General features: G+C 40.5%; 2 protein-coding genes across 3 annotated transcripts; one reads left to right on the forward strand and one right to left on the reverse strand.

Annotated features, from left to right (window-relative positions):
• Positions 1 to 324: 324 nt before the first annotated feature.
• On the forward strand, positions 325 to 11,650 carry LOC111335833 (NFX1-type zinc finger-containing protein 1). 2 transcript variants are annotated; one of them, XM_022941832.2, is made up of 6 exons: positions 325 to 677; positions 1,746 to 3,728; positions 4,349 to 6,983; positions 7,389 to 7,795; positions 8,244 to 8,511; positions 9,157 to 11,650. In XM_022941832.2, the coding sequence occupies exons 2-6, from the start codon at positions 1,829 to 1,831 to the stop codon at positions 9,416 to 9,418; spliced, it is 5,472 nt and encodes a 1,823-aa protein (XP_022797567.2). In that variant the 5' UTR covers positions 325 to 677; positions 1,746 to 1,828; the 3' UTR covers positions 9,419 to 11,650. The 2 variants fall into 2 exon arrangements, with proteins under 2 accessions (XP_022797567.2, XP_022797566.2); XM_022941831.2 differs by lacking the exon at positions 325 to 677 and having other exon boundaries at positions 703 to 3,728.
• Positions 11,651 to 14,875: 3,225 nt separating this feature from the next.
• LOC111335842 (NFX1-type zinc finger-containing protein 1) lies at positions 14,876 to 25,369 on the reverse strand. The gene is made up of 6 exons (XM_022941843.2): positions 25,217 to 25,369; positions 21,589 to 23,452; positions 18,609 to 21,195; positions 17,720 to 18,120; positions 17,302 to 17,575; positions 14,876 to 16,636 (listed from the first exon to the last, which is right to left on the reverse strand). The coding sequence occupies exons 2-6, from the start codon at positions 23,450 to 23,452 to the stop codon at positions 16,336 to 16,338; spliced, it is 5,427 nt and encodes a 1,808-aa protein (XP_022797578.1). The 5' UTR covers positions 25,217 to 25,369; the 3' UTR covers positions 14,876 to 16,335.
• Between the last annotated feature and the right edge of the window lie 706 nt (positions 25,370 to 26,075).

The raw sequence follows: 26,075 nt of genomic DNA on the forward strand, positions 1-26,075 counted from the left end.
CAAATTGTTTCGTTACTCCCACCGACGCAGCCCCAAACAGTTTCCTTCGAAACTGTCAGCCTTTATTCTTTCGAAACCATCTGCCTTTATTCATTTAGACACTAGAGTCCGATATTAGACACTAGTGTCTGATTTTAGATGCTAGTGTCTGATTTTATACACTAGTGTCTGATTTTAGATGCTGTCCGATGTTAGCCATCAATACCTGCTCAAAAGAATCCCCCACAAGGAAAAGAAAAAACTGAATTTAACTATGCATATTAGCAGAATAGGTTAGTATTATTTGAAAAAAATAACAAACCTGTTGCTTCTGAGGGTAGTGAAAGAGTTTCGCCAGATCCTTTCGCAATTGATCGATCGCTTTTTTTTTTCTTTTTTTTTATTGTATATAAATGTTTCTTTCGACATTTTGCGTTCAAGAAACTACTTACGAACAAACTACCTTCGTTCCTCACACAATCCTCTGTTTATTTGACTCCTGGATCATGCCACTGAAATTCGATTCGTTTGCGTGATCAAATCCGAACATTCAACCAATCACGAGGAGGATGCTTTTTCTCGGAATTGGTTTGCTCCCTCGAAGAAGCTTCCACGAAATGTGAACAACAGGTGATGTGTTTTATTTTCCCAGTCTTTTGCTGAGAAAGTTCTTTTCAACAGCACTTAGTGAGATCAAGGTACGTAGAGATGGTATTTATTTATGCGTAGAATTGATTACGTTGTGATGTAAAAATACAACTTATGCAGAACGGTTACAATTCGGCGCAGACAAGCCTTGAGATTACATCATGGAGTTGAATAAAATTGTCGGTTTTCCTCTGCAGGAAACTTTTTTGGCATTGTTTAGAGCTGGAGTCCAAACATATAAACCAAGGGGAAAAGGCCTGATCATGTGTTTGTGACAAATATATATATATATATATATCTTATTAGACGTTTTGTTGTGTAGTATCGCTGAGTATTTTTATGAGTTGTGCCGTATTTTGACGAGCCCGTAAGGCGAGTCAAATTACAAACAACGAGATTTATTATCCAACACGCCAAATTGTCATTTCATTGCGGGTGAATTTTGCGGATATTTCTGGAGTACAAGTATCGTCTCGCGCGTTATTTGTACCCTATGAAGCACATTTGGATAATAATTAATGCTTACATGTTTGGAAATAAAGATATGTACACGAATTATGCGAAAATGAAATGATCGAGTGCTGATGTTTTACGTTTGTTATCTTTCACATCGGCTGTGTGGATTTGAATAAAAGCATTTGAGCCTGTTAACGAAAAACTGGTTTGTTGCTTAGCTGTGATGTAGCCTCAAAAATCTACGACGAGGGATTTTGGTTCGTTTAGGTTGTTATCAGCAGCGAGAGTTTCTTAAATTTATTCATATTTTCTTCGCTGCAATACCTAAATATTTTTGACAACCGATTTTATGTTTAGGGATCAGAATGTCTCTGGGTGAGTATTTTTTCCTCAAAGTTATTGATGATATGAAGCATTTTAAAAAGGGCAGCTTCCTGCGGGTAAACGAAAAGCGAGAGCAATCGTGTTTTTGTTTTTATGATTCTTTTTTTTTTTTTTTCAATAATCAGAGGTCAACATGTGTTGTGGCAAATGTCGTAACGTTTTCTTTTAAAATAAACAATTTGTCATTTTAAGTTTTTCTGCATTCCTTTAACGATTAGTTTCGACCATTGCTAGCATGGTAATGCCAGTATTTTACATTGAAATCATTATGTCAACAGCGACTTCTATATCCCGTCGGTCAACAGAGTAGCAGGACATTGCTCACGATAAAAAAAGGTTCACATTACTAGAAACTCCTAATATGCGGCGAAATCGCAAGAGAAGATACAGTGAAGCTTCTAGTTCTGGTGGAACAAACCGAGGGTACGGTTTTGAAGAAAGAAGGCGAAGGAGTGAAAGCGATAAATGGTCACACGATTCACGAAGTTTTTCGCCCAAACGACGACGCTTAACTGATATGAGGGGAGGGGAGAGTGCGGAGGAGGCGGTACCCTTGGGATACAAGGCCTTGGAGGAAATATGGAAAGCAGATACAGATGAAAATAGGATATTGGAATTAGACTTTAGATCTGAAAGATTCCAAGCGTTGCTAAGTTCCAAGACAGAAATAAATCCAGGCGTTATGAAGCTTACGATCTTCGTACTTCACCAGCTTTGTTGTTCCCGTGGTACACTCGAAAGTCATGTTGAACAGTTGTTACGACTGGTGATAGAAACCAACTTCATGCGTTCACGACTGTCTGGTTTTATCAGCCGAATGCTGTCTTATACAGGATCGGAATTTGACAAGTTCCAATCATCTGAATTGATCTCCAGTTTGACGGAAGTCTTTCTCTATTTCCTGCAGAGGTTTGGACATGAAGTAGCTCACGAAGTTCCAGTGTTTGAACTCGAAAACACCGTGTTGCAATTAAAAGCAAAGAAGCGTTTACACGACGCAAGTGCGCTGGAAAAAAAAGTTTCCCAAGTCAAGGAATTGCGGCAAGAAGTCATTAATCAAGAAGTGATGTCTATCTGGGATGAGGAAGACCATTTAGAAGTCGAGCCCCCGCACAATTTTCGAGAACTTGGCGTTTTCCCAAAGGCTGCAGATCTTAGCATGACATATAATCCCTTTCTTCGCGTCAATGTTGTCGACCAGCGTGGCTACACAGATCTGGAACATTACTTAGATGTTCAGTTTCGGCTTGTTCGAGAAGACTTCATCATACCGCTACGGGAAGCTATCATGGAGCTTCGCAGGGACAGCAGCGGCCGAGAAACTAGCAGTACTAGGGACAAAGAACGCGCCAAGGACGTGTACTTCTACCGTGACGTCACTGTGTTGTACCCCGTATGTCACGCGAAGGGAATGGTTTACAGGATCCGGTTTGACGCATCTCACCACAGTGTGAGGAAAGTTCCCTGGGAGAGAAGCAAGCGTTTCAAGAATGGTTCCCTATTGTGTCTAGCAATGGACGACTTTTACACGCCTCTATTCGCGACAGTCGAGAGCCGAGATCCCAAAGAACTTTGCCTGGGCGAGCTTGATGTGCGGTTTGAAGACGTGGATCTCGAAACATTGAATGGATTCATCGATTCCAAGACGAAATTTGACATGGTCGAATCCAAAGCCTTCTTCGAAGCGTACAGATACGTGTTAGAAGGCTTGAAGGAGATAAGACCCGGAGACCTACCCTTCGAAGAGCACATTGTGAAGGGTGAGAAAGTCATCAGTCCTCCAGCTCACAAGTATCAAACTAACTTCGACTACAATATGAGTGGTATAGTACAAGATGAAATGGATGGTAGCAGTGAATGGCACCAGTTTGTTGAAGATTACAGTATGGGAGACAGAAATTCTGCATTTGCATGCCACCGTCTGACCTCGGAGAGAGAAAATTTGGTTTACAGTGACGAGGAAAACATGTCCACAGATAGCCAAGATCTTGTGAATGCTCTCGATTTGTACTACTACCGAGACAGCTTGGGTTTCAACGATTCACAGCTGCGAGCATTTCAACTGGCGCTGACAAAAAAGTTTGCTGTGATTCAAGGACCGCCAGGGACTGGGAAGACGTTCGTGGGTTTGAAAATCGCGCGTGTTCTTTTGGAGACAGCCTCGCTCTGGGATGAGGAGGATGAGCGGACACCAATCTTAATGGTTTCTTACACGAATCATGCCCTGGATCAGTTTCTGGAAGGACTTCTGCCTATGCAAGGTAAGATTTTCCTAATCCTTACCCTCTGCCTCAAAGGCTCTGTGATATTCTTATTTGTAAAGAAATTATACTTCGATGAGACTGAAAGTTCGAGATGTGTTAAGAAAGGATAATAAGAAACTTTTAATGAAGAACCAAAAAAGAAACTAATCCATTGCATTTTTTTAATACCAAAACTTAAAGAAACCGGTTACAGTCTTCGCCGGAAGATAAAGTCAAGACCCAATATTAACACTGAAAGATTTAAACACTCCTTTATAAATAGGTTAATTTTTAGATATACTCTTTGATAAACACGCAGCAGGTTTTATTTTCAGTATATACGTAGATGTCAGCACACAGCTCATGTTTTGATTCATTGTAACTCGAGGTATTATATTTATCTGAGATTTATTTAAGACTTTTATGCGTAGTTCATTGGCAGTCAATTCTCTGTAGTTCCTCCTTTATACTCTGTTGGCGTTGACTGACCCCCCTCTGTTCCCCCCGCCGTTCCCCCTGAAAACTATGTGATCCCCCAAAATTTTCACCCCCTACCTCCGTCCTCCCCCCACCAAGTAAAAAGTATTGACTGGCCCCTAAAGCGAAATGAAATTTCCAAATATTTTTCTTCCTCACAGGGATTGTTCGTGTCGGTGGGCGGTCTAAAAGTGAAAAGCTCGAGCCCAACATGCTCCACTTCGTTCGCGAACAAGCTCGTGAAAACAAAGAAATTCCTGGGAGGATTACCAGAGCAAGAACAAAGACGAACAAGAAAATTAGAAAGCTGAAGGAAGATGGAACTCTAGACCTGTCCATACTTGTGATGAGGCTTGCAAGAAGGGGAATCCTGTCCTTTAATCTTCTTAAAGATTTCATGCTAGAGCGCCACGTCCGGTGGTTTGAGAAAGAATTTTACACACATGATAAACGGAACGCGAACGATTTCTTCTGCCAATGGCTTGGTGTAGAAAAACAGATGGCTGCGAAGGACCTCAGGGACAGAGATGATTATGATCTTAATAACGAAGATTTTCAACTGCAAGTGTCGTTTCGTACCTTCGCCGATGAAGACGATCCTGAAGAGGAAGGTGATTTACGCTTGGCGAGCAAGCCTTCAGATGTGCTGATATGCGAAACCAACGACTCTAAAAGGCCCTCACAACTACAAAGAAACCTCCAGGCGGTGGAAGTTATGTCTGAGGACGAAGAGAAGCGCATATTCCTCTCACAAGGTTTGCCGCAACAACAGCGATGGAAGCTATACAGGTTATGGCTCCAGAGAGTTGAGAAAAAGTATCTGCAACAAATACAGGACAAACAACCCGAATTCGAAAAATTCCAGGCTCGCTTGAATGAGTTGCGGGACGAGGAGGACTTGGTCGTTCTAAAAAATGCACGTGTCATCGGCATGACAACCACCTGCGCCGGCAAGAGGCGCCATATTCTTCAGCGGATTCGCCCCAAAATTGTTATCGTTGAGGAAGCCGCTGAAGTACTCGAAGCTCACATTATTACTTCATTGACGCCGGGCTGTCAGCATTTGATTTTAATCGGTGATCATCAGCAACTGAGACCCACCCCCGCAGTTCATGATCTAGCCAAGAGGTACAAGCTGGATGTGTCCCTGTTTGAGCGAATGGTGAATATTGGAGTTCAGTGTGAGATGCTTAACGTACAGCATCGTATGAGACCTGAAATCGCCGCCTTGATGAAACATATTTATGACGATCTTGAGAATCACGAGTCTGTGGAGGAATATGAAGATGTCAAAGGAATCAAGAAGAATATGTTCTTCATCAACCACAATTACATGGAAGAGTCGTGCAATCAGTCGCACAGCCATGTGAATGAACACGAAGCCAAGTTTTTAGTCGCGCTATGTCGATATTTACTACAGCAAGGATACAAAGCCGATCAAATTACCCTGCTGACAACCTACATGGGACAAATGTTTGCCATTAGACAATCTCTTAAGGCTGAAAACGATCACTCCGTCAGAGGTGTTCGCGTGACGACAGTTGACAACTTTCAAGGTGAAGAAAACGACATTATCCTTCTGTCACTTGTGCGCAGTAACAAAGATGAGAAAATCGGATTTCTGAAAATTGTTAACCGCGCATGCGTAGCGCTCTCTCGAGCTAAAAAAGGTTTCTACTGCATCGGAAACTTTGATCTTCTCTTTAAACACAGTGACATTTGGCGGAAGATTGTAACAGATCTCGGAGGAAGTCGCAGAATTGGCAGCAGCTTGCAACTGGTTTGCCAGATTCACCACGCAGAAGTCCGCGTCAAATTAGCCAGCGATTTTAAGAAAAACGTTCCTAACGGAGGGTGCCAGCGTGAATGCAAAGTGCGGTTGGAGTGCGGTCATACATGTAAACAGCTCTGTCATCCTGACGATGTCGAACATGAGAAGTACAAATGTGGAGAACCATGCCGTAAAACCATCAAAGGTTGCTCTCACAAGTGCTCCAACCTTTGTTTCGAAGCGTGTGAAACGAAATGTCCGGTTCCGGTGCGGAAAATGCTACCACTTTGTGGGCACATTAGTACCATGAAGTGCGGCCAAGATGTGAAAAAGGTGAAATGCAGGGAAAAGTGTGAAAATTATCTTCCAAAGTGCGCTCATCAGTGTCAAAACTTATGTGGAGAACAATGTACGAAAAAGTGCGAAAAACGCGTAAAGAGACGGGATTGGCCGTGCGGACATGATGTGACAGTTGCGTGTTCTGCTAAGCCAGACGAATGCCCATTCCGTTGCTCATCCATATTGGAATGCGGTCACCAGTGTTCTGGAACGTGTGGAGAATGTCGAATGGGACGAATTCACAAGCGGTGCAACAAAAGATGTGATCGTCTGTTAGTGTGTTTGCACGAGTGTAAAGAATCTTGCATCGCAGCGTGTCCGCCTTGTTCAAGGCCATGTGAAAACCATTGCGTGCACAACTACTGCGCAAGAGAGTGTGGTCAGCTGTGCGTGCCGTGTAGTGAAGAATGCACGTGGGAATGTCCACATCACAAGTGCTATAAACTGTGCGGAGAGTTGTGCAACAGGCCAAGGTGTAACGTACCCTGCAACAAAATCATAAAATGTGGAAGACGCCGCCATATCTGCCGTGGTTTATGTGGAGAGCAGTGTATCTGTGCCTTATGTGACACTAATGACGGCTCTCGCATTACAGATATTTTCTTTGGTGACGAAGACCAAGGCGATGCAAGTTTCATCAAACTATCAGACTGTGGACACATATTTGAAGTAACTGGACTTGACAAGTAAGTTGAGTTCATTTTCTTTTTCAGTCTTTGAACTACAACAAAAAGAGACAGAGGTTTGTGTTAATTACTCAGAAATGGAAGAAATCCATTAGGGTCTGAAAGGAATAGGGGATACACAATTATGAAAAGGTACTGGATGCATTACGTAAAATGGTCGTGTCAGCGGTTTAATTTGGTCGACTGTGGTGTTAAGTACACTTGGTAGACAGTCCACAACGTGTCTACGAAATACGTAGTGTCACATGAGAACATACCGCTGGTACAAAGTAATTTTGTCCGTGAGCTCAAGAAAAGAGGTGGAGAAAACAAATTTGGTGTTAGGCCTAAAAACATTTTCACGTTAACTTAAAAAAAGACAAATTTTAGGATTTGCCATATTCAATATCACACTCCTCTCTGCAGGTACATGGATGACAATGAAAATCGCGCAATTAAACTCAAGTCCTGTCCTCGTTGTCTTACCCCCATCCGTACGAGCCTGCGATATAGCAACGTTATTAAACAGCAGCTATACGACATAGAGAAAGTGAAGATAAGTACGCACGGTCATCCGAACGAGATGACACACACCAAGCAGAAATTACAAGAACGTCTCACAGACCTAAAAACGAGTTTTTACGGTGACCTCGAGATGCAGGAGTGGAGGAAACTGGAGCGCAGTGTGGACAAAATCACCAGAGGAACAGTGGCGGCAATAACAGAAAATCAGCTGATGTTTATGGAGAAGTTTTGTGTCATGAGACACAAGTTAGATCAGTGTCTTCCCCGCCATGCACTGCGAAACCTGAGCGCTGACATCTTTTTGACAGGTAAGTATGAAATTATGAAACTTTTTTAACAACCTATGTATACGTCAGTTGAGTCTTGTGGCTAATATCATTACGGTAGAAGTTATCACTAAGTTTTAATGAACCAGTTGCGCAGTAGCTCAGACATTGACAAAGATCCCTAGGATTTGACTTTCTATTGTCAGTACTTCCATTGAAAGTAGCTCTCGGCCAATCAGCACGTAGGAACTCCAATCGCAGTCCGTTTGTGGACCAACTCACTTGGAAGATTGGACTTCATGAGAGGGCGTTTTCTTGAATATTCCCGAAAGTCGACATGGCAGTCATAAGTGCCTTGGAAAAAACCCGTAGAGATCAGAAGATGTATTCTCACCACCAATTAACTAGAGAATTTATAGATTTTCGAGTAGGTTACATTTTAATCATTTGGAGTCTTTTTTGTGAATTTCTTATTTTTGTTTTCATGAAGCTGTGCAGAATGAATTGGAATATTTGAAGAATCGCTTCATGTCTAAAGGAGTCACAGAGAGGGAACTGCGTGATATCAGAGTTGAATTCAGTCGACAAAACCTCCAACTTGAGTTGTGTTTGTTGAGGCACAATACCACGAGCCTGAGTATGAATCTTAAGAGGAATTACCGCGAAACTATGACGTCGATACAAGATGAATTGTCCAGCGGTAGAGTTGTGAAGGAAGAGAGACTTGATATGCTCCTGGGAAAGTTGGGTGCTATCAGGTGACTTAACCTTTTTTCTTTTGTGTGTAAGTGCGTCGTATGTGCGTAGTGCACAGAACCACGTGCCCTGATTGCGGAGCTGTGATTGGAGGATCAAATCACATTGGGTGACTGCAAGGGTCGGGCTGGTTGGTCAGACGGCGTACCCGGCAGTTTTGCGTGTTTTTGATGGAGAAGTAAATACGAGCAGCGGAATTGATAGTGGAGAGTTTATCCTCCTCCATGCTCTTCTGGCTTTGAAACTGAGATCGCGAGCTACCTAGACGAGTATAAATGGTTTTAAAACAAGCTCAAATTCAAACTCTCACCTTTCCAAGCGTCAAGGTCATATGTTCGAACCTTGATTAATCGGCCTACTTACACCTGGAGTAAATGATAAAACATGCGGGTAACTTTCACTGAGACTGTTTCACCCAGCAACCTTTATGCTTTACTTGGCTGCCACCTCACGGGTTCTTCTGTTGATTTTCAGATGCGCAAATATATCTGTAAAGTTTGTCGTGATTTTTGGACCTTTGCGCTTCCTAGGACACGCGTTGAGTTTGTTTCGGCTTAGAATTTGTCTGCAAGTGTTGTTTTCAATTTCTCTTGAGACATGCAGTTGCACTTTACAAGTGGATGATGTAGTTTTCTTTTCTATTTCAGGCGGGCCTACCCTGCTCTCTCGCCGTTGACCCCTGAAGAAAAAACTCAGATCGTAACAGCCATGAACTTCAAAACAGGTCATTGGTTCAAATGTCCCAATGGCCATGCCTATGTTGTCGGTGAGTGCGGTGGCCCCATACACAGAACCACGTGCCCTGATTGCGGAGCTGTGATTGGAGGATCAAATCACAGACTGGAGGAAGGAAACAAATTGGCGTGTGAGATGGATGGTGCGAGGCGCAAGGCATGTAAACATTGTTAATGGAACAATGAACTTTTTTTTTGTTTCAACTCCACTGCAGTCCTTGAGAAGGTCTGCTAATGCCTTGACTAACGAGGTGCAGAACCAAAAATAATTTGTGGCGATAGGCGCTAAGGCAGAAATTTGTTTTCTTGCTGCGCTCCTTGTAGGTATCAGTTATCTATCTTTAAAATAGTCTTATAGTAGAGGTATAGCGGGCTAACTGCTGGTTTGCCACATCTGTTTCTAAAATTTGTTCTATTGCATTGTTACCAGCAATTAAAAAGCTGCTTCTTCTGGGGTTTTGGGTGACGTGCACGATACTGGTGGCGTCCTCCGCTGCTTTGTAACATAGCTAGCAAGCCTTTGGTTGTAATCAATGTGTTTTATTCAAATGTTATTTACCAAAACTCTGTTGCTTGCCGTTCGTAAACCCTTGAAATTTTTTTATTGTGGGCATGAGGAAGCAATTGATTTACCAGGAGGAAAATTGGGGGTATTTGTTAAAAGACTAGATTTATTCTGAAGTAAGTTACAAAGTGCGAAATAAACGAACATGAACCAAAACAGGGATAGAACCGAACAGAACTAATACATAAACGGTAGATCACGTGTCATAGATAATTCATGAACAGCATAAATTATCATATGTAATTCTAACAGTATTAACTTAGCAGTAGTGTACTTTTAATGCCTTTTTTTAAAGTAACACTAAACACACGCCAACAGAATGAATTTGAATCGATTGTCGAAAGTAATCCGGGATTTCTTTGTTTTTGCTTTTCTTCGCATTTTTGAGCGGTCCTGAAAACTCGCTTCACTCTCTCAACCAATCAGATGCAAAGCTAAACCCGATCATGACAGTGTCGCCCGCGTTTTTCCGCGCTTTAGTTAGTTTTGCTCTCATTGGCTCTTTAAGGTATTTTCCTTTTTCTGATTGGTCGTTGTGAGTACAAAGTTTTGGATTTACGACATTTGATTAAAAGGTGCTCTGTAGACAGCTCGTAATAAAGGAATCGTTCAAATGAGATGCCCCCATAAACTCTAGGTCTGGGGGGATCGGGGTGTGTTTCTCGAAAGTATCGTTAATATTTTAAAGTCTTAGCTGAAAATCTTGTACAATATGTTTCGTTTTCTGAAATTATCTTTGTTTGATTTGCAAAACTATGAGTACCACATTCTTGTTTGTTGACACGTAAACAAATAATAACAGCAACGGGAAAAAAAAAAACTTATAGAGGTTTTGCACAGCAGCCATGTTGGATGGCAGGAACAATATATTAATTTTCCCATGGGAAAAAAAGTCTTTCTTATGCAAAATATTTTCATTGTTCCTGCCATCCAACATTGCTACTGTGCAAAACCTCTATTGGGGGTTGAAGACTACCGAAAAACGACTCCTTAGTGTTTAATGGAACATTTACCATGTTCATATTCATTTATACCCTTGTTATCAAATGTTTAAATATTTTTTATTTTAGCAAAAGAGGTTAGAGTCCGTTTCATTCTCAGATTGACAGTCATCTCGGTAATACTGCTAGTTTAAGTCTCTTTATGTAACAATTATTGTTCGTGTTAATTTCTGTACAGCTATTATATGTATTTCTGATTGAAACTTTAAAAAGTACGTACCACAAGATGTTGCAGAGATGTAGGTAAACTCTTTGATAGAATAATTAACAGGTCAGAGTAAGAGCAATGTTCAATTGAGTGTCTAATATAACCGGGATTCTGATTGGTTCAAAAAAATCGTGCTACTATCTCAACCAATCAGATGCAGCACTGAAAACAGTCACGACTTGGTCACGTGTGTTTTCCCGCGCTTTTGGGCGTTTGCTGGTTTTTACCTTGAGATCTTATCAACTCCTTGAGATATTTTACCTCGTTGTGATTGGTCGTTGAGATAAATTTGGTTTTGGTTTTACTACACTCTGAAGGAATTAATAGAAGATAAGGAGCCAGAAGTAAGCTTTAGGCGGCATTCTTTTAGAATTGGATGGAGTAGCTTATATTATAGTTAGAGGAAAATTTGCTTAGTTTGCTCGCAGTGTGAAGGAACAGTACAAGTTATTCCTCTAACCCATTTCAGTCGAGGGGGTCATCTCTGTGTTCTTTTAGTAATCAGTCATATTTAACAAACTTACCTCGATACAGTCCTTTTACCATCAACGAACTTCAGTAAATAGAACTTCAGTTAATAATAGAACGATAGAACTGTAAATGAGAAATATTAAATTCTTCCCCAAAGAAGTACTTTGTGTTAAAGACATTTTCCTGATTCTTTCTTGCTCTGCCTTTTCCCTTTTAAATTCCTCAACGTCTCAATTTTTGCTGCAGTTTGATTGTTTCCCTTTTGAGTCAAGAAAATCGCCTTCAAAGGTCACCAAAAGCTCATTAGTGATATCCTATGTTTCAATATTCATGGGTGTATATCTTCTATATAAGGGGAGATTCTGGAACACTCGATAACGCGTTAGAACGAGCGTGATTAGCTGTGTATTGTGTGCAAGTGTCAAAGCTACAGCTCTTTTGTGGGATGGGAAAATCCTCTCTGAACATTAAAACAATAGCATTTTACTAGTGGTTTTTCCAGATGAACCAAGACCTCATTAATGAATTTCTATTGTTTTAATATTCAGAGTGGCTTTTCTCGGCTTATAAAAAAGCTGTAGCTTTGACACTTGCAAACAATACGCAACTAATCCCGCTCCTTCAAACAAGCTATAAATTGTCTAAGAATTCCCCTTTTTCGCAGAGATGTAAACGCATGAACAAAATGCTATTGGTTTAATATTCAGAGAGTTCTTTTCAACAAGCTTTAAATCGTCCAGGAATTCCCCTTTTTCAAGGCGAAAGCTTTTTTTAGCTTGTGGTTCATCCGAGTTACCCAAAGCTCTTTAACGAATTTCTGTTGTTTTAATATTCAGAGCGAATATTCTCGACGCACAAAAACGGTGTGGCTTAACACTTGCACACATTACACAGCTGATTACGCTCTTTCTAACGAGCTATAAATTGTCCAGGAATTCCTTTCTCTACGCCTAGATCTTTACGAATCCTCTCTGAATAGCGAAACAATAGCATTTTGCTGCTGGTTCTTCCAGATGAACCAAAAGCTAATTAACAAATTTCTATTGTTTTGATATTCAGAGAGGATTTTTTCGGCCCACAGATCAGAGGAGCTGTAGCTTTGAAACAAGCACACAACACACAGCTAATCGCGCTCATTCTAACGAGATAGAAATTATTTAATATTTGATATATAAACACATGTGGGCCGAGAAAATCCTTTCTGAGTATTAAAACAATAGCATTTTGCTAGTAGTTCTTCCAGATTAACCAAAACCTCATTGACGAATTTCTATTGTTTTAATATTCAGAGAGGATTTTCTCGGTCCATAAAAGAGCTGTAGCTTTGACACTTCGGTAATTAAAACAATAGAAATTCATTAAGGAGCTTTTGGTTCATCTGGAAGAACTATGATGTACTAGCAAAATGCTAGAGTTTTAATACTCAGAGAGGATTTTCTCGGCCCACAGGTGTTTATGTATTAAATGTAAAATAATTTCTAGCTCGTTAGAATGAGTGCGATTAGCTCTGTATTGTGTGCTTATTTCAAAGCTACAGCTCTTTCGTGGGCCGAGAAAATCCTCTCTGAATATCAAAACAATAGAAATTTGGTAATGAGCTTTTGGTTCATCTGGAAGAACTATGATGTACAAGCAAAATGCTATTGTTTTAATACTCAGAGAGAATTTTCTCGGCTCACATGCGTTTATATATCAAATATAAAATAAATTCTAGCTCGTTAGAATGAGCGCGATTAGCTCTGTATTGTGTGCTTATTTTAAAGTTACAGCTCCTCTGTAGGCCAAGAAAATCCTCTCTGAATATTAAAACAATAGAAATTTGGTAATGAGCTTTTGGTTCATCTGGAAGAAGTATGGTGTACTAGCAAAATGCTATTGTTTTAATACTCAGAGTGGATTTTCTTGGCCCATAGGCGTTTATATATTAAATATAAAAAAATTTGTAGCTCGTTAGAATGAGCGCGATTAGCTCTGTATTGTGTGCTTATTTCAAAGCTACAGCTCCTCTGTAGGCCAAGAAAATCCTCTCTGAATATTAAAACAATAGAAATTCGATAATAAGCTTTTGGTTCATCGGGAAGAACTAGCAGCAAATTTCTACTGTTTTAATATTCAGAGTGGCTTTTCTCGGCCCATAATAGAGCTCTAGATTTGACACTTGCACATAATACGCAACCAATCACGTTCTTTCTAACGAGCTATAAATTGTCCAGGAATTCCCTTTTTTCGCAGAGATGTAAACGCATGAACAAAATTATATTGTTCTAATATTCAGAGAGGATTTTCTCAGCCCATGAAACAGATATGGGTTTGCATGACACTTGCACACAGCACTTAGCTAATTATGCTATTTCTGACGAATTTTAAGTTGTCTAGGCTTGCTCCTTTTTCGCGGAGATACAATCGTATGAATAATTAAACAATGGAAATTGGTTGATGAGCTTTTGGTTAAACTGGAAGAACCACAAGCTAAAACGAGCTAAAAAGGGGGAATTCCTGGACAGTTTATAGCTTGTTAGAAAGAGCGTGATTAACCGTGTATTGTGTGCTAGTGTTAAAGCTACGGCTCATTTGTGGGCCGAGAAAATCCTTTCTGAATATTAAAACAATAGAATTTTGTTCATACGTTTATATATTTGTGAAAAAGGGGAATTCCTGAAATATTTATAGCTCATTAGAAAGGGCGGGATTTGCTGTGTATCGTGTGCAAGTGTCAAAGCTACAGCTCTTTGGTGAACCGAGAAAATCCTCTATGAATATTAAAATTATAGCATTTTGCCAGTGGTTCTTTTAAGATGAACCAAGACCTCATTAACGAATTTCTATTGTTTTAATATTCAGAGAGGCTTTAGCGAATTTCTATTGTTTCAATAATCATGGGTGTACATATTCGTTACAAGGATGAATTCTTCACTCTTTTGTGGGCCGAGAAAATCTTCTCAGAATATCAAAGCAATAGAATTTTAATTTGAGTTTGAATGCTCGTTTTAGCTAGTTGTTCTTCCGGTTTAAACAAAAACTCATTTACGAATTTCTATTGTTTCAATATTCATGGGTGTATATCTTTGTCACAGGGAAGAATTCCGGGACACTTCATAGCGTATTAGATAGAGCTTGGTGATTAGCTGTGTATTGTGTTCAAGTGTCAAAGTTACAGCTCTTTTGTGGGCCGAGAAAATCCTCGCTTAGTGTTAGGGTTAAGGTTAGCTTTGTATTGGTATGCAAGTGGATAGAATAGAATTTTAGTATGAAGGACACGTAGCTTATCGGGGGTGGGGTTAGGCACTGCTTCCCTGGGCTAGGCAGTGCTTTTTAAGTCTCATTTATGAATTAATCATAAGGGGGGATTTTCTAGGAAAATATGTAGAATAAAAAAAAATTGTGACCTTTTATACGTATATTTTATTTTATTGCTGGAAGTTTTTAAATCTTTCTTCATTGCTAGGGTACACAATACCATAGAAATTACCCCATTGTGCTCATTTAATCAAGTGTAACTAAATGTTTTCGTACTAGTAAGCTTACTTTCAGTGACTCAATTCGTGGCTATACTTTTTGAAATGACGTTTCATCACAGGCAAAAAATTTTATTGTTGGAAGATCAATGACTCAAGGATATAATAATAATAATAATAATAATAATAATAATAATAATAATAATAATTTGACATTTATTTTGCACAAATTAACATGTGGATATGGTCAAATACGCATCACAACACTTTTCGGGGGACTTTGGCCGGACTGCATCAGCAGTTTACCAACAATCGAAGGAAACTTATTTTGAAGATGCCCCCTCCCCTCCAATTCCCAGTAAACAGGCCAGACCACATCACAGTAATCTCGTGACTGGGTTCTTTAACGTCCCCTGCCTAACCAAATTAACTAATTAATAGATGCAGGAGACGGGACCTACGGTTTATTCGTCCTTATCCGAGAAGACTAGAATGTCTATCCATTTCTTGATGTTATAGAAAGGTAGCGCATTCTCCTCAGTTATTTTAAGTCCCTGAGTGTTGGTCCGGCCGGGGCTCGAACCATCGACCTCGACCTCCCGCACAACAGTCCGGAGTTCTAACCAATTGAGCTAACCGGGAGGCGGTATCGAAGAATAAAAAGCCTACGACTTCTAATTTGTACATCGGACACTCTACCGCCTAGCTACAGGGGACTCATGCTAGGCTAAGTTGTTAACCAGGTCCATGGTAACAAACTTTCTGTATAATGCTAGGATAGGAATGTCGATGTGTGATGCTTTTGCCCAATGATCACGTGAATCGAGATGGTAAATTTCTCATCTTTTCATTAAAGGGCCTCGATTATTGTAGGTAGAAAAAGATAAGGTGAAAAAAAAAAAGACTATAATAACAAGCTGTTGCAAATAAGTACATCAAGTTTTGTTACTTACGGTCAAAATCAGACGAGCTTTGAAGTCACGGCGTAAAATATTCCATACAAGTTACCAAGTAAAATCTATTGCTGAAACATGTTCGTCATTTAAAAACATTTCTTAGCCTATCACTATCTATAGCTATAATTTAAAGCAATAGCATTGTTTTGTAAATGATTCAATTCCATTTGAGTGTCAGAGGTGATCTGGGACTACAGTGCTTTTGCTCCACCTCGCTCTTGGATTGATCTAGAAAACTCGTGCTAACATCTTAACCAATCAGATGCAAAACTAAAACCGGTCGCGACGTAATCAATTGCGTTTCCCGCGCTTTTAATTTGCGTGCGCGCTGGCATGTAGCCTTTTTGTTTTCCTTTGTTTTGAATGGCTATAGTAATAAACACGGTTTTCATCCAACGACGCTCAATCTAAATGAGCTTTGTCAGCATCAAAAAAGTCAAACTATTTCATCTAAGTTTCCATAGTTAGCTAAATTCGCCTGTTCAGACCAGGCCGGGTACCTCGCACCATCCATCTCAGACGCCACTTGGTTGTCCTCTACCAGTCTGTGATTTTCTCCACCAATCACGGATCCGCAATCAGGACATGTGCTTTTCTGCATAGGGCCGCCACACTCGGTGATGACGTAGATATGTCCCTGGGGACATTTGTACCATTGACCTGGTTTAAGGTTCATGGCGGACACGATCTGTTTTTTTTCTTCTGGCGTAAATGGTTTAAAGCAGGGATTGTTTGTCCTAAACATGAAACAATTATGTATTCAGTCAATTCATGAAACAATTATGTATTCAGTCTCTAGTTTCAGGATAGTCTCTCACATTGAGCAAAATAACCGCCATAAATGTCAATACCAGTTATCATACGTTTCTTTGAAAATTAGTTCAAACAGACTCGGCCGTTTACTTAGAAGATGTCTATTTACGCAAGCAGTGGGCCTTAGGCGTTCTCTCTAAGAGGGTTGTTTTCATTAAATAAATGTCCTTCCATTGCTAGGTTTCGACCCTCTTGACACTGTTCACAAATGTTCAAATTAAAGATTCAGCTAAATTCAGGATAGTTTATGACGTGGTTTAGTTAAAACAACAGCTAAACTTTGTTTAAGTAATCGGCCCGCTCTTTTTGATAAGCTCTTGTATAATAATGATGAAGCTTGGGTATGTGTAGCATTAAGTCAAATATCTTGACAAGGGTTACAAAAAATGTAGGAGTCACTTTAATAAGCTGATCCTCTCTTAAATAATACTTGTCGACGTGGAGCACAACAAGGTTCGGGCATTGCCAAGCATCTTTAAATCTCTTTCCAGTCATTACTCTCTTATGATCCCGACTGTAGGAGAACGTCATTTTCTGAGTTGAAATTTTAACTTTTTGTAGACATTTCTTTGTAAAGTTTTCGACGTACCTTATAGTTGCAATGTCATTCATTAGTTTATCCAGTTCTTCGTCTGCTATGTGTTGGCCGCTGGACAGTTCCTTTTGTATCGCAGTCATCATTCCGTGGGAAGGTTCGTCTAACTCCACTTTCAGGATCCTAATTTCGCGCTTCAGCAAATACAGCTCCAGTTGAAGATTAATTTTCGAGAATTCAGTGTTGATGTCTTGTAACTCTAAAAGCCCTACCTCGTCAGACAGAAGCCGTTTCTTTAGGCAGCTTAGTGCCTCGGTAAACTGCTGGCCTGTTGATAATACAGGCGTACTAGGTAAGGTTTTTGGAAGCTACATGTATAATTAAGGGAAGTTGCAGAGCTTGAATTCTCTCAAACACATTAAGCTCATTGATTAAATACTCAAAATGCATTTGGGTTAAAATCTCAACTTACGCTGCAACTTCTTTTCAGAGCTGTTCTCAGGAGACACCGTTCTGAGATGTCTTTGTATTTTCTCTCCTGTCGGTTGCAAACGCTGAATTAGCATCAACTGATTTTCAATTATCGTGGCCATCGTCTCATTCTTCATTGTTTTCCATATACTGTCTTTCCGTTTTTCCAAGTACGCTTTGACACTTTGATCAACCACCTTCAACATCTCACTCGCACGAACGAACAGGCTCCTTTTCTTCCTGTCCAATAACATCTTGTCTCCTATCAGTTTTGCTTTCACTCGCTCGATATCGTGTAGCTGCTGTTTGATAACATTTCCGTATCGCAGGCTCGTGCGGACTGGGGTCCTACATTGCGGACACTGCTTTCGCCCAATCACGTCATCGTCTTTGTCCATCCACCTATGAAAGAGAAAGAAATGTTATACAAGTATGTGGTGCACTCTATAGATACAGACATCATTAAAAATGGCTTGCAGTAATATCCTGCGCAGCGGCATGTCCCATTTGCTATACAAACACATGAGAGAAAGGCCGATTTTCCTGAAAGACACTTTATAAAATGACCTAAGAAGTGGGTGTCAATCAATATCACTATTCATTAGACCTACTGTCAAAAAAATCTGATTGGTCGAGAGCATTCAATCAGTGTTCAATATGGTGTGAAGTTGATATGACAGTGCAATATCTGCAACGGATATTACATTATCAAAGCCTGCCTAGTTTCCAAGCCCCTCGTCAGTGCAGTGTAACTCAAACTTTTGCGAACTCAGAGAGAAACTCAAAATGGTTTTTGCCTCGAAACTTCCAAGAGTTTATACTAAGTGCGCGGATGATAGGTAGAATCCTACTGCCTACTCTCATATTTGAAGCGTACTATTAGTTCATACCTATCCAGGCCAGTTACTTCAAAGACATGCTGGCAGTCTTGAAGCTTAATGAACCGAGCACCTTCGTCCTCCTCCGTCCCGAAGACAATCTCTCTTACTGGAGTACACTCAGCACAAATGCACTCTTCTTCACACTTCAAACCACAGCAAACGTGGCCACAAGACATGACTTGGTCGCATGGCTCGTTACATCTTGGTCTGTCACACATCTCACTGCACTTCTTGGTACAAACGTGATGAGGACACTTCCAAGGGCATTCCTCGCGGCAAGGTGTACATGGCTCTCCACAATTTTTCGTGCATCTACTGTGGACGCACAGGCTCTCACACTTCGCGGTACAAGGCGGGCACGACTCTCTACACCACGACTTGCACGAATGGGAACAGATTAGGACACGACCACACTTTTTCTCGCATCTTTTGTGAAAACTACCCATGCGACACTCGCCACAAGTTCCAGAGCACGTGTGACCACATTCTAACGTGGCTCCGCAAGGCTGAGGACAATCAGCAGAAGTTGCCGAGCAGGCGATAGTGACTTCATGTCCACAAGGCCAATCTGTTTTCTCAACTTTCTCTAGACACCTCTTCGTGCAGCGTTTTCCACATTTGCTTTGACATCTATGGCCACATAGAAGGACCTTCTCACACGGTTCTTTACATTCTATCATCATTGGACTAGTGTCACATCTTACCTTCGTAGTGTGACTACAGATCGGCAACTCTTTCTCAACCATTATATCACAAAGTTGCTCGCAGGACTCCCAGCAACGCTTTGGGCACGTATGGTCACAGCTTGCCCTTTTCCTTTCACACGGTTTCTTACAGAAAAATTCGTCGTGATCTCTATCATAAGGGTGACATGCCCACGTACACGCATGACCGCATTTCAGACGAACCCCACATGGCCGCTGACATCCTCCCTTGGGAACTTTTGTGCTAAAATCTTCGGCGACTTTAACGCTGACTTCGTCGTTGTGGATTTGACAAACGAGGGGCAAGGCGCTTCCAATACTCCCACTAGCTTTCAAATCTGCAACAATCTTCTTCCAACTGTCACTATGTTTTGAGAGAAGGCCAAAATTTCCAACGCAGTACAAACCCTTTCTTGCACGCGAGAGAGCAACACACGCCCTGTTCATAATCTTGATGAATCCGACTTTCCCGTCTTTATTACTGCGCACAAGAGACAGCAGGATGATGTCGTTTTCTTCACCTTGGAAGTTGTCAACTGTTGTTGTTTGACAGACAAGTTTACGCAATGATTCCTCATCTTTTTGGAGGCAGTCTCTGATGGCATACTTCTGCCCCGTGTAGGTTGTCAGCAGGGTAATTTGATGGGCTTCGTATCCTTGCTGTAATAAATATCGACATAGCGCGACCAAAAACTCGGCCTCGTGTTTATTTACGTGGCTGTGCGACTGATTAATAGACTCTTCCATATATTTGTGGTTGATAAAGAACATGTTCTTCTTCATTCCTTTTATATCTTCATATCTCTCCACTGACTCGTGATTCTCGAGACCGTCATAAATGTGTTTCATCAGAGCAGCGATTTCAGGTCTCATACGATGCTGTACATTGAGCATCTCGCATTGTACTCCGACATTTACCATTCGCTCAAAGAGGGACACATCCAGCTTGAACTTCTTAGCCATTTCATAGACTGCGGGAGTGGGTCTTAGTTGTTGGTGATCACCAATCAAAATTAAATGCTGACAGCCTGGTGTCAGAGACGCAATGATGTGAGCCTCCAATACTTCTGCGGCTTCTTCGACTATAACGATCCTGGGACGGATCATATTGAGAATACTGCGGTATTTTGCGGCACACGTGGTCGTCATTCCAATAACACACGCCTTGCGCAGAATTTCGTATTCTTCCTTTCTGGTGATCTCCTGCTCTCTTTCTATGGCTTCTTCATACTCGCCTTGCCTCGTTAGGAAGAGCTCGTTGTGATGTTCCTCCGCCCTCTTTCTCCACAGCCTGTAAAGCCTCCAGCGATCTTCTGTTTTTAACCCATATATATCATCAAGATGAATCTCCTCGTCTTCTGTCATGAGTTCTTCACTCAAAAGATTTCGTTTTACTTCCTTAGGGTAAGCAGCGTCTTCAACCGAGAGAATGGATATTTTATGAGCCATTTTGTCCAGATCTTTGTCATCAAAAGGCTCGTTGTCAAAAGCTACACCGTAGCCGTCGCCATACCCTTCTTCCTCCAACTCGTCGTGAAGAGGGAATTCTCGTCCACGTTTATGTCGCCTTTTAATTCGCAACCAGTCAAGAAGAGCTTCGTTAATTGATACTGGTCCAGCTTCTTTACTGAGTTGGGAGTAATGCGCTCGACGCACATAATCAGAATGACCAAGGACTTTCATGGACACTACGCCGGCCCTCAGACTACGTAAAATATCGAATGATCTCTCAGAGAAGACTTTTTGCGTCGCGGTGTCACTTTCAGTCTTCAATCTGGCTTCGAAAATTTCATCTGGAACCACTTTTTTCCGATGCATTTTCCTACGAAGGCTCTTCAAGGAATATTTTTCAAGTTGTCTACTTATTTTCCGGCCACCAACACGAATTAAACCTAAAATTGACACAAAAAAACTATATTTTAAGTATTTGCTAAGTAACTATTTTAAACAAATAATTCGTGTGAAAAACGCTCTTTTTAAATTTCGACTCAATGGAGACTCATTTCTGCGACTAAACTTTCACAATTTAGTTGGAAACAATAACAGAAAAACTTTTCAGTGGACCACAATGTTCAAGAAAATGAACCTTCCTGAGTTCCACAATGCAATACAGAATATTTTCTACTCACATTAAATCTTGATTTTCTCTTTCAAGGAAGGTAGGATTTGTATTACTCGCCACTGGCTTCAATAATAACAGTGATAATAATGATGATAGTAATAATAGTAATAATATTAATAATAATCAAAAAAATAATAATGATATAAAATCAGACATATCTCACTTGTCGTTGTTGACAAGAGTCCTTCCAGAAAGTGGTCCAAGGCGTGATTTGTGTAGGACACCATCAAGATTGGTGTCTGATCCTCCTCATCCGCCAAGAGAAAGGTTTGCAAAAGAACACGTGCAATCTTCCAACCCACGTATGTCTTCCCAGTCCCTGGCGGTCCTTGAATTACAGCAAACCTTTTGGTCAGCGCCATTTTGAATGCACGCATCTGCGATTCATTGAGCCCGAGGCTTTCCCTGTCTGGCCAACAATGTTCGTTCGGGGTGCACTTACACACTTCTACAGCTGAATGGATTTCGTTCTCCACAGGTACTTCCACACCGGCCGAGGAATCCGGCACAATTTCCATGGAAGATCGGGAATCATACTGTTCAACCAACTCAGAACGTTCTGGATGCGCCTCACTTTTTGTAACCAAGACACCATCGAATTTAAACTTATAATTGCCGTTGTTTTCCTCGTTTATTTGATACTCAGGTGGCTCAACATCCCTGCAGCACTCCACAATCTGCCTCTGGAAAGGAAACTTGGAATTTATCTCCTGGAGAGCTTCAAGCACGTGTCTGTAGGATTCAAAATAGGCTGGAGACTCTATCATGACAAATACCTCCTTTCCTTGAACGAACTGTTTCACTTCCTCCGAGCTAACGTTCTCGAAACGTACCTCTAATCGTCCTTCTTTAAGTTCCTCGGAAACTGAATTTTCTACTGTAGCGAAAACCAGCGTATTGAAGTTGTCTGCTGAAAGACATAGAAGTGTTCCATACTTCAGTCGATTACTTCGCTTCCAGTTCACTTGTGCTACTTTTCGATGGTTTGAGTCAAACCCGATTTTGTAAACTCGGCTTCTTTTGCCACATACGGGGAACTGGATGGTGACATCATAATAAACATGAATGTCATTGGCGCGTTTGCGTTTGTTTTCATGATTAGGTCCGAGGGCATTGCTTGTTTTCAGTTGTTGTATTCCATCACGAAGCGGTTTCAGAAAGTCCTCTCTCAAAAGACGAAACTGTACATCTAGATAGTGGTCCAAGTCTTTAAACCTTTTGTCGGTGATGTTTTCGCGAAGGAAAGGTCTGGCAATTAGATCGTCTACTTGAGGAATGATGCTCAACTTTTTGAAGTTTTCTGGTGGCTCACATTGTGAATTCTGATCACTTTCACATTTTGCATTCCGAATGACTTCTTTTCTCAATTCTTCTAATTGCTGGATCATCTTCTCAAGATGATCGAAATCTTGGACCAGGTTCGACTCTTTCAGGTCATTGAGCGATATTCTAAGCTGTGGCAGCAGTAGCTTGTGAACTATGTCATTACCAAATCTCTGAAGAAATGCGACAAAAATTTCTGTCAGGTTACTCACTGTGCAAACAAGTTCTTCCTCGTCTTTCCAGTGGTTAGAATGAGGCAGTTTGTTGATGAAACTCGATAGAACCGTCCCTGTAATGAAATTCTTCGCTGTGGGGGAACATAATAACCTGTCGACATTTTTAGAGATGAGGTCACGGTTGTTCGCTGAGCATAGAAGATGAAAAGCAGATATTACCAGCTTTAGAAAGACAGGGTTCGATTCCTCGTTGTCTAACTTCTCTGAGGCCAACAGAGCCTCGAACCTCTCCGCTTTGCTAATCAGCTTTAAAGCCGATGGCTCTCTGCAGATTCTTTCCAATTCTTTGAAGCTGATAGGCTGAGTAGTATTACTCTTGTCCTCCCCAACTACAGGGACTGTTCGTCTCCGTTTCGAAGCGTCATCGATCCTCCGGACAGGTTCGGACCTTCGCTTCCGATTATGAGAAGAAGAAGCTTTGAACTCACTTTGAAAATCCCTCGGAGAATTTCTTGAGGAACGTGACATCTGTTTTGTGAAAGTGGAAATGTAGGCAGAAACACTAATTTACACCAACGAATTATAAAAAACAAAGGGACCCTACTTCCTTTTTTGGACACAGATTACTCAAATTTAAGGAAAGAAATACAAGAAACTATTCACGACAATCATATTAAGTACAAAAGAGTGTTGAGAAGAAGAGAGAGACAAAGCACTCGGTTGAATTCGGTACTCACAGTATTTCCCATCAACGGGCGGTATAAGCACTTACACAAATTTATGCAAAAAGACTGCAATTAAGTCTCAAAGCAATATGGAATCAATCTCATTTCTATCGTGTCTTTTATAGTACTTTCTGTAGTTATGATGGAAACAGGAAAAGTTTCTGCGGAATTATCTTATGTATTTGTAGACAAAAGCAGAAGTGATAACAGTGCGGCTGCTGAGATGAAAAAAATCGATGGCGTAACTATGAAAAGTTCTTTATTCACCGCGAATTCCCGTGAATAGTTTCCTCTCCGGAAAGCAACACACAATTACGTTGAGAAGGTGGAATCAAAGTACAGTGGAATCCGGATTTCTCGAACCTCCGTTTGAGAAATCGGGGTTGAAATTACAAGTGAAGCGAATCCAAGGGAAACAAGGTTTGGTTCGAGATATCGGGAGGTTCGAGAAACCGAGGGTTCGAGAAATCGGGATTCCACAGTATATATCACAATTGATTTAATTCTGGACAATCAGAGACCGGCAATATTTTAACATCAAGAACGGGCACATTATTATTCATCATTCGAGCGATTCAATCGCACGAAAATCATACGACAAAATTTGATCCAACAACATCTCAGGCTACCAGCGATATCCCAGAATTTATCGCTCGACAACGAAAATCCGTGTGGTGTACGTTTGGTTTTTTTTATGATCACTTACGCTCGCATGTTGCTATGATTACGAGTGATTATGTAGTGGGTTTATTTCTATTGTCCTATAGAGTTTTATACTAATATCATAGTAAACTACCTGATACCAATCTATCTCTGTCTTAAGATCAATGTGAACGTGAACTCTGACCAATAACGTGGAAAATAGAGAAATGCAAATTTTAGCGAAATGGATGTTTGGATTTTATACCAAAAGAAATTTATTCGAACGATCTATTTGACTAAAAACTTTCGACAGCTTAACCTTATCAAACAAACAAAGATACATTTTAAAATAATTCATTTCTACAGTGTGTCTTGTAACAAAGGGTCACCGTCTCGAAAAATACGTTAATTTCTCACGAAACTTTCTCGTGAAAGTTCGGACGAATAAATGAAGTTGCTAGAACACCTTCGATTGTATTTAATGCGTTCCCTGAAGTATTTATGCTCCAGTGATTAATGAAAAGTAAACTGAATCAAATCCAAATAAAGTTTTCAAAGATTATGAAACGATAACCAATAACTGCGAGTTGAGAAATCCTTTTTTTCTGTCAAGTTTTCAAGTTTAAAAGCATCCTTTCTAGAGAGGAATTGCCCAAAGAAACATCGGTTAAGATGCAGGAAATCGTCATCGATTAGTTTTCAGAGACAGCTTAGCAATATGATTTTAATCTACACATTTTGGTATTTTAAAGAAATAACGAGTTCTGCAATGGCTGATCTTGTGTCAATAATGTTTCTTCGAACGCACCGACTGGTTGCTCGAAGACTGTTGTTTAGTTTTGCAGGCTCTAGTGGAATCATAGTTAGTAGAATTTAGTGCTAACATTCTAATTAAAAGCTTTATCAACGTTTAAAAGAAGCTTACCTTTAAACTACAGGTTCAAAACATGGTCGAAACCATGTTGATGTGAACTATGTTTCACGTGAAAAAATTTTCTGCTTATTTCAGTTCCCACAAATTGCCGCTCTTCAGCTGCGCAAATTTCTCGAAAATTAGCCAAGTTATTGGATCGGAAATAATATTAAGCATGTCAAAAATGTATGAATTCTGCTACGTGATTGGTCTATTATTGAACTGTTTGTCCGTCTTCGATTCTGAGAAACAGTTCTGTTCCTCTCCGGTTTCTGGGAATTCTAAGAAGAAATTTTGATTTTACGACCGTACATTTTTAAAGTGGGGTCAACAAAACCACCATCCTCAATCTGATTCAATCTGTTTCGGGGAATGGGGAACCTTTTATCAAGTATGAACAGGAACAATTTTCTTTGGCCTCTGGCATTCATAAAGGTTCTATTTCTGGTTTGCCCTGCAATCCCTACGATAATTATGCAAAAATGGACTCGTCCTACCACCTGGCGAGAGCCACTTTACAAAGTGTAAAATGAAACCATTATTTTTAGACATATTCGGCATCAATTCTTAGAAACTTTTCAGTCATTGTTCCGCTTTCATGCGAATTTGGAAGCAAAAAGTCCGTGCTTGGAAAACGTTGCCAAGGTGTTGAGTGCTTCAGTTTGCCAAGATCTTGCTTCATTTGGTTTCATACCTAACGATGATAAATCAATTTGGGAGCCTACGTAGAAGCCAGTTTTTCTGGGATCCGTTTTAGATTTTGTGGAAAAGCTTAATTCAAATTCCAGAGGACCAAATCCGCAAGCTCAAATCCCTCCTCAGTTCTGGTCTTCAGAAAAAGGTCACATTTCAGCCGGAAATCTTGCTCTAA

This window comes from Stylophora pistillata, chromosome 14, assembly GCF_964205215.1.
Source record: "Stylophora pistillata chromosome 14, jaStyPist1.2, whole genome shotgun sequence".
NCBI lineage: Eukaryota > Metazoa > Cnidaria > Anthozoa > Scleractinia > Pocilloporidae > Stylophora > Stylophora pistillata.

Coding starts and splice junctions, on each gene's coding strand:
- LOC111335842 (XM_022941843.2), bottom strand. CDS start 23,452: ATGTCACGTTCCTCAAGAAATTCTCCGAGGGATTTTCAAAGTGAGTTC. Junction 21,196..21,588: donor ACTCTTGTCAACAACGACAA/GTGAGATATGTC, acceptor TGTCAATTTTAG/GTTTAATTCGTGTTGGTGGC. Junction 16,637..17,301: donor AATGACATTGCAACTATAAG/GTACGTCGAAAA, acceptor TTTCATGTTTAG/GACAAACAATCCCTGCTTTA.
- LOC111335833 (XM_022941832.2), top strand. CDS start 1,829: ATGCGGCGAAATCGCAAGAGAAGATACAGTGAAGCTTCTAGTTCTGGT. Junction 3,729..4,348: donor AGGACTTCTGCCTATGCAAG/GTAAGATTTTCC, acceptor TCTTCCTCACAG/GGATTGTTCGTGTCGGTGGG. Junction 7,796..8,243: donor CGCTGACATCTTTTTGACAG/GTAAGTATGAAA, acceptor GTTTTCATGAAG/CTGTGCAGAATGAATTGGAA.